This window comes from Pipistrellus hanaki (genome assembly GCF_964339955.1).
Source record: "Pipistrellus hanaki genome assembly, chromosome: X".
NCBI classification, from domain to species: domain Eukaryota; kingdom Metazoa; phylum Chordata; class Mammalia; order Chiroptera; family Vespertilionidae; genus Pipistrellus; species Pipistrellus hanaki.
The window spans coordinates 2,344,873-2,352,998 of record NC_140524.1 but is presented as its reverse complement, the minus strand read 5'-3'; the positions used below and the strand labels follow the sequence as shown (position 1 = coordinate 2,352,998).

Below are 8,126 nucleotides of genomic sequence, written 5' to 3'. Positions count from 1 at the left end.
GAACAAAGGCTTCATTAAAGAAGGACTCTCCGAAGAAACCTGGGGGAGAAGTCGGACATGGAAGGGGAAGGAACTGGTGCTGAGGAGGGGAGCTCAGGCTGCCAGGAACCCCTCAGAGACCCCCTCTCCTCTGGGGAAGGGGATTGGACTCACATTCCTGCACTAACAGCCCAATCAGGAAGACCTGGACTCCCAGACACTCCCCTGGGGGCAAATGATCCCAGTAGCTCCTGGGAAGTTCTCTGAAGTCACAGGCACAGACTTTGGAAGCAAAAGCCTGCTGAAGCTGGGGGAGGGACGCACAGAACAGGCAAAGGGGTTGGAGGGGATTTGAGTGCAGCATCTACAGTGTCAGCACAAACCATTCAAGAAATTCCATCTTTAGTACAGGTGGACCTGCGTTTTTAAAGTAACAAAGGGGAGAACAGTGTGCACCACATACAAAGGAGAAAGTTACTTAAAACAGGATTCCATTCATGATGGGGCTTTGGGAAGCTTAGCAGACACATTAGACTAGTGCCACTGAAATCCAAAGTCCTTTAATATTATTACTAGAGGCCCGGTGCATGAAATTTGTGCATGGGGGGGGTGTCCTTCAGCCCGGCCTACACCCTTTCCAATCTGGGACCCCTCCAGGGATGTCTGATTGCCCGTTTAGGCCTGATCATACTGGGATTGAGCCTAAACAGGCAGTCGGACATCCCTCTCACAATCCAGGACTGCTGGCTCCCAACTGCTCACCTGCCTGCCTTCCTGATTGCCCCTAACCATTTCTGCCTGCCAACCTGATCACCCCCTAACCACTCCCCTGCCAGCCTGATTGATGCCTAACTGCTCCCCTGCCAATCTGTTTACCCCTAACTGCCCTCCCCTCAGGCCTGGTCCCCTCCAACTGCCCTCCCCTACAAGCCTGGTCCCTCCCAACTGTCCTCCCCTGCTGGCCTGATTACCCACAACTGCCCTCCTTTGCAGACCTGATCCCTGAAGAGATTGCTGGTGTCTTTTATTTGAGCTTAGAACATCCTGCTTATACCAACAGGCAATAACTTTGTTCCGGTTTAAGACAATGTCATTTTTCATTTTATTCAGTAATTCAGCAATAATTTATATGCTTAGACAATCATGGGTACAGGCTGAGGCTCCACCCTGAATTGCCTCCAGGAAGCCTCCACGCTAACCTCTGCGTGTACTCATGCTAATCGTTCTCTAGAGTATGTTTTCCTCTGTTTCATCTGTGTCGTTTTGGAATTAAGTTAGAGCCCAACCTGAGAATGTTGAAAGCAATTGTGAAGATCTTCACCGACATCTGAGAAGCAAATTTCTTAGGCATCAGCCCCATCCTTGAGGGTTTTCAGATGGTTCTGAGTTTTTTAAAGGCCTATCAACGATATACTCCAGGCATGTTTATACTAACTAGTAGAATTAGCTCATTGATAATTCTCCTAGTATTGGAAATCCTGCTACCTGGTGGCCAAAGCGCATTCTCCACCTGTTCTCCCTTACCCACCTTCAAAGAGGAGGCGGGGGAAGGCCGCTGCCCAGGTTCCCAGCTCCGCAGGCAGGTGAGGGCTGTCACGTGACTGCTCTGGCAGTGAGATGGGGAAGGATATATGATTCCCTACTAAGAGATGGGCGAGGAAGCACAACGGCCTTGCCCATTCTCCTTGCCTTCCTGATTCCCGCCTTGGAAGGCAGCTTGGCGCTGGAAATTGTGACAGCCATCTCGGAAGATGAAGCAGTGAGTCCGACAATGAGAAGCCAGCATGTCAGGTGCAGCAGAGGGGAAAGAACGAACTTGGGTCAGCGATGACACTATTGAGTCACTGATCAGTGTCAGTCCCCACCCACCTCCAAACTCCTCGCTCTACAGGCAAGACACACCCCTCATTGGTTTCAGCTACTACAGAGGACTCAGGTACTCATAACTGAACACAATCTAACATCACTCCCCCCCCCGCCCCCCCTCTCCCCAGTTACTTGAGCATTTTCTTTGTGGAAAGGAAAAAGGAACTAAAGTGTTGACACCTGATCATTTACACGTATGCTTATTTGTAGGAAGAGTATTGGATTTTGGAAGAAACCTAGAGAAGAATTATCTTTATTTAAAAGTTTAGGCCATTTTATGCCCGGCTGGTGTGGCTCAGTGGTTGAGCGTCATCCTATGAACCAGGAGGTCATGGTTTGATTCCTGGTCAGGGCACATGCCTGGCTTGTGGGCTCAATCTCTATTAGTTGGGGGAGGTGGGGGGGGGCGCATGCAGAAGGCAACCAATCAGTGGTTCTCTCTTGTCATTGATGTTTCTATCTCTCCCTTCCTCTCTGAAGTCAAATATATATATAATTTAAATGTTTGGTCATTTTTTAAAAGTTACATTAATCTTTTTTAAAATATATTTTTATTGACTTCAGAGAGGAAGAGAGAAGGAGGGGGAGAGATACAAGCATCAATGATGAGAGAGAATCATGGATTGGCTGCCTCCTGCATGCCCCCTACTGGGGATCGAGCCCACAACCCAGGCATGTGCCCTGACCAGAACCCGGGACCCCCTAGTTCGCAGGCCAATGCTCTATCCACTGAGCCACCCCGGCTAGGGCAGGTTTGGTCATTTTAACTGCAGAAGCAGAGAGGGACCACCTCAGGCCACAATGCATGGCACCAGTTCTGAGGGATGTGTGTGCAGATAACTTCTCTATGACTAAGCACCACATGGGAATCAAACCCTGGACCCTTCAGTCTGCAGGCCGACGCTCTATCCACTGAGCCAAACCAGTTTCAGCTACGTTCTTATTATTATACCCTGTTTCTGCGAAAATAAGACAGTGTCTTATATTAATTTTTGCTCCCAAAGATGCACTAGGTCTTATTTTCAGGGGATGTCTTATTTTTCCATGAAGAAGAATACGGTACACATTTATTGTTAAATGAAAATAAAGGAAATTTATTACCTGTATACGGTACGGTAGTGCGGTAGTTGTCAACACAAACCAGACAAACTGTGAATCCTACAGTATCAAGAATTTACTCATTTATTCAATGACAATCATGTCATCATCTTCTGGAACATCATCCTAACAATCCAATTCCTGAATTTCCTGGTGAATTTCTTGTGACTTCATTTCTTTCAGAATCAGTGGACCAAATCTCTCATGTTTAGCCTAGGGGGGCCTTATTTTCGGGGGATGCCTTATATTTCACTCAGAAGGAAACCTGTAAGTAGGTCTTATTTTCGGAGGATGTCTTATTTTCGGGGAAACACGGTAGATTGTCCTTTTCTACCTCTGACTACAGGCTCTGGAAAATAACCCCGAAATGAAGTGGACAAGCCCTGGCGTAGCTCAGACTGGGGCTGGGGAGAGGATGCGAAGCTGACAAGGTGACCTGTGAGGGTCACAGTCACTTCAGGGCAGAATGGAATGCAGTGACCGTGCCAATCTAGGGCGAGTGACATGGATATGTGGGACCCTCAGTGGAGGTGATGTTTCCCAGGCTCTGAGCTCCCTTCTCTGGAGAATGCCCCAGGCCTTTAGGAAAAAAAGAAAGCCTTCTCAGGCAGTGATATTTGCCTTCTGATTTGCATTTTTATTTTTAAGAGGCTTGGTACTCAATGGTTAACACTGGCACTTCTCAGGGCGTCTGGAGGGCGTGGTCCAGGGTCTGCACAGACGGTTTTGTCTTTCTGTCTTCAAATGGCTGCTGAGCATTTCACCCAGAGACGCCTGGACGCTGACTTAGGAACTCCCCAGACAGTGGTGCTGGGCAGAGGAACAAAGACTTTTTGATGGGCCATCAACTGAGGCACATACCTGTCCGCCGGCCTTGGCTCCCTCCGCACATGCTCAGTGCAACAGAAACGTTCCCAGTGAATGCAACCTACAAGGCAGCGCACCCAGCCCACTCCCGGCTGAGCCCTGCACTCGCCCTCGGGTTGTATTTTGATCCCGAATCGTATAGATGGGGGGGGGGGGGAGGTTCAGGGAGCTTGGGGGGGGGGGCAATATACAAAGGGGCTTCAAGCCTGTGTCCCTGCCTTCCTGTCCTCCCTCTCCAGGCTGTCCGTCTGCGGCGGTCACAGGTGCTGGACAGCTATTTGTAGGGTTGGGGCAGCATGCGGGAGAGCTATGGCTAGAGATCACCACGCGTTGTTGCACACCAGCCTGCACAGTGCGGGTCTGGTCTCTCCTCAGAGGTGGGCGCCCCCACCCTCACCCCCGCCCCCGCCCCAGCCCTGGCCGTGATGACAGAGTGGCGGTGACAACCTGGACCCCTTTCTCCAGCTGCCCATTCATCTGGCTCGCTCCCAGCCCAACCTGGGAGAGGCCGGCGGGGGTGACAAAGGGGGGGAGGGGTGGGTGCGGCCGGGGCTCCCCACCTCCCCCCGCGGATCGTCCCACGTGCGCTCGATCGCGGACCTTTTGTCCCCGGCCCCGCGCGCGGCTCGGCCCGGGGGGCGGAGGTGACGACCCCGACCGCCCCCGCCTCCTCCCGCCGCGGCCGCCCGCGCGCCCCGAGGCCGCCCCCAGCCTCCCAGCCCCGGCGCCCGCCCGATCGCCGTGACGTGTCGGGCGGCGCGCGCATGCGCCGCTGAGCCCGTGCCTCCGGCCCCGCGCCCGGCGGGGAGTGGGCGGGGCGTGCGGGCCCGGCCGCGGCGGAGCGGGCGGAGGGCGTGTGCGCGAGGCGGCGCGGGGCCGGAGCTGGTCGGCTGCTCGGGCGGCCGAGGAGGAGGAGGAGGAGCCGAAGGCGGCGGCCCGGCTCCCGCCCGAGCGGACAGCCAGTCCCGCGCAGCCCCCTCCCACTCCCCGGCGGGCGGCGGCGGGAGGAGGCGGAGGACGGAGCGTCTCTGCCGCCGCCTCCCGGTCCCCGGCGCGGATCTGCCGCCGCCACCTCCCCGAGCGGCGATCGTCGCTCCGCGGTGCCCCCACCCCCGTGGGCAGAGCCGCCCCGCGCCGCGCCGGAGCCGGCGCCGCCGAGGGAGCGCTCGCGGCCTCGGGCCCGCCGGGCTGTGCCGGGCGGAGATCGCGGTCCCCGGGGAGCCGCACGCCGGCAGCGCGGCCCGAGCAGCGCGGGGAGCAGCGGGCGGGCGGGCGGCGCCGGGCCCGGGCCGCCCTCGCTCCCGCGCCCCGGCCCCGCCGCCGGCGCCGGGAGGTCGCCCGCGGAGGGAGGCGCCGCAGTCCCCGGGCCTCGCCGCCCCGCTCGATCGGGCGTCCCCGGCTCCGAGGGCTCGCGCGGCCCGAGGGGAGGAGGCGATCGCGGGGCCGGGCTCAGCTCTTGGGCGCCCCCACCCCCGTTCTCGGAGCCCTCCGCGCCGCGGCCGCCAGCCCCTCCGGACCATGGCCGACGACGACGTGCTGTTCGAGGACGTGTACGAGCTGTGCGAGGTGATCGGCAAGTGAGTGTCCGCGCCGGGGCCGGGTGGGGAGCCGCCTGCAGCGATGCCCGTGTCCAGCCGCACCCGCGCCCGCCCGGGCCCGACCCCTGCCCGCCGTCCCCTCCCCTCCCCCGCTCGGTCCCGCTCGCCCCGGGTCTCTCTGGACGGTCCCTGCCCTTCTGCCTGGCGGGGGCCGGGGCCCGGACTGCCCGGCGGCCGCCGAGCCGCGATCGGCCAGCCCACGAGGCGGGAGCCGGCTGCGAGCCGCCGCCTGCCTCCTGCCCGCCGGGCGCCGGGGACGTGGCCGGGGCGATCTGGCCGCCGCTCCCGGGAACAGTCGGGGTTATTGTTACCTCCGGGCCCCGCAGACCGGAGCGGAAAGAACAGCCCGCCTGCCCGGGGCCGGGGCGGAGAGGGGAGCGGGAAGGACCGGGCTGTTAGCTGGGGTGTGTGTCTATTGTGCGGGATATTGGACACATGCCTTTGTGCTCGCCCCGTGCACCGATCGCGGGGGGCGGGGGGCGGTCATGTCAGACCGGGTGCATTCCTCACTTGGTGGACACTAACGTGGAAAGAGTTCGGGGGGCGGGGGGGCGGGGGGATCGGGGGTCGGGATTTGAAATGCCTCGTTATGCAATGCCGGCTCCATCCGTGTCCCAGGCTCCCTCCGCTGCTGGGACGGATGGTGGCCAGCGCGGCGGAGCCGGCCGCCCAGTCCCCGAGCCGGGCTAGACAGAGAACTGACAGGGAACGCTCATCCTCCCATCTGGGCCGGCTGATTGCTGGGGGGCGGGGGGGGGGGGGGGGGTGGAGGCAGGCAATCAGATTAATCACCGTGCCGATCGAGAATTAAATCTGCGGCTCCTCATCTAATTGTCCGTCCCTGAAATGTGTTTGCAATAGTTTCCTTTTCATTCCCATCAAACACTCCTCGGAGTGCACAACCCTGCTCGTCCGCCTGCAGGGAAGCGCTGGCCATCTGAAGTTCATTGCCTAGTTCCCTGTGTGTGTGTCGGGCGAGGCTTTCGAAGTTGAGCCGATAGGATTGGGGAGCAATCTGGGCCGCTTTGTGGCTTGCTAGGTGGCCACCATGGGAATAGTCCCCTCCTCCGGGAGGCCTGCCTTGTCGGCCAGCGGAAGGTCTGTTGGCATTTGTCTTTGAAGTTGTCCGCAGTGCCGGCTTTCAATTTGTCTAAGTGCTGATAAGTCATCTTCCCCTCGCATGTGGAGGTATTCCAGCGCCGCCTCACAGCCTCACATGGCGATCGCGGGCAGAGCTGGCTGCACACTTTGCTCAGACTCCGCTCATACGGCGACATGCACCTCCTTGCCCTATTGTTTGCCCATGATCCGCCTGGGGATTAGGAGATCCAGATGTGCCCCGATTAAGTGATGGCAGAAGTGCCCCAGAGCCGCGCTGTCCAAGAGGGAGCGAGCCCGGGAGCCACGCATGTCATTTTACATGTCAGTTTCCATGTGTGCATGTTCTAAACGCCGCCTTTAGCAGATTGCAAACGGATAGGTGCGGTGACTTTTAATATAATAATGGTCTTGAGCCCCACAGAGCCAGACTAGGATCATTTCAGCATGTCATCGGGGATAGAAATTATTAAGGACATATTTGATAGCCTTTCCCTGTACTCCGTGTGTTTTACACCGACAACACACTACGTTTTCAGGGGGGATATTTGACCTGAATTTAGTTGTCATGAAATTTGCATGTGCAGAAGTAGATTCACATACCCGAGTTGTTCCAAGCATACCTAAAAGTTTTCTAATAACGGACTGAATGACCTCTTTCTACATTTAAATTTAAACGAATTAAAACTAAATAAAATTCAGAATTCAGTTTCTCCCTCGGACTGGCCACGTTTAAAGTGCTCAGCAGCCCTGTGCGAACAGCACAATGCTGGAGGCAAATGGAAAGACACACCCTCAGCTTCTTCATTCTTAACACCATTAGGGGTGAATTCGATATTTCCCCAAAGCCCCCAAATGATTGTGTGTGTGTGGGGGGGGGGGGTAAATGCTGTTTGTTATATGTTAGCTATATTTGGTGTAAATGAGCCAGCCAAGTCATAATTGGAACCGGTTATTTATATGGTGATGACGGAATATAGCCATCATTAAATCAATGTTAGTTACCAGTTCTGATTCCTCAAGGTCTGGGAGGATGATAGCGCTCTTTGGACATGGAAGAGAAGTGGGCAGCGCCACATGAGCACCATCAATATTCTGCTGACTTGTAATTGACAGAGGATTCGCGGGAAACACTTCTGATAGGACTGAATCCGGTTCTTCTGTGGCTTCTGAGCTGCAGGGAATCTGAGGAGGGCGAGCTCGGGTATTCTGTGACCACCCCAACCGCGGGGATTGTGCGATCTCATTCCGATCCTACACACCCTGACTTGGTCAGTGATTTTCTCGAGGGGACCTGGACAGCATACATTTTAACTTAGAATTTGTTCAACTCCGGATGAAAGCCGAATGCCCCGACATACTCATTTGTCCTGAAAAGCTTTCTGTGGATCGCTCTCCAGGTTCTCTGGCGCTGTGATTTCCTTTTGTGCCAAATTAGTACAACAAGTTGGTTTTGACCCCCGGGTCTTAATAGGTTTACATTTCCCCCCAGGTGCTAGATTGTACTTTTCAAGATCAGCTGACCCCCCACCCACTCCCCTACCTCACCTGCCACTCTCATCCGCTCTCTGAAAGGAATCGCGTGCCCGAGTCCTTATGAATATGGACAAGATGTTACCT

The 8,126-nt window shown here is 56.4% G+C and overlaps 1 protein-coding gene across 7 annotated transcripts in view; it reads left to right on the top strand.

The window, feature by feature from the left end:
• The first annotated feature begins 4,626 nt into the window (after nucleotides 1-4,626).
• Nucleotides 4,627-8,126, top strand: part of CASK (calcium/calmodulin dependent serine protein kinase) — a 226,110-nt gene continuing 222,610 nt past the window's right edge. For 5 of the 7 annotated variants that reach the window (XM_084870108.1, XM_084870112.1, XM_084870110.1 and 2 more), the window contains exon 1: nucleotides 4,627-5,387. In XM_084870108.1, coding sequence (XP_084726234.1) covers nucleotides 5,329-5,387 — 59 coding nt within the window. In that variant the 5' untranslated portion in view covers nucleotides 4,627-5,328. The remainder of the gene's footprint in view (nucleotides 5,388-8,126) is intronic. The other 2 variants (XM_084870113.1, XM_084870111.1) reach the window with 1 other exon arrangement.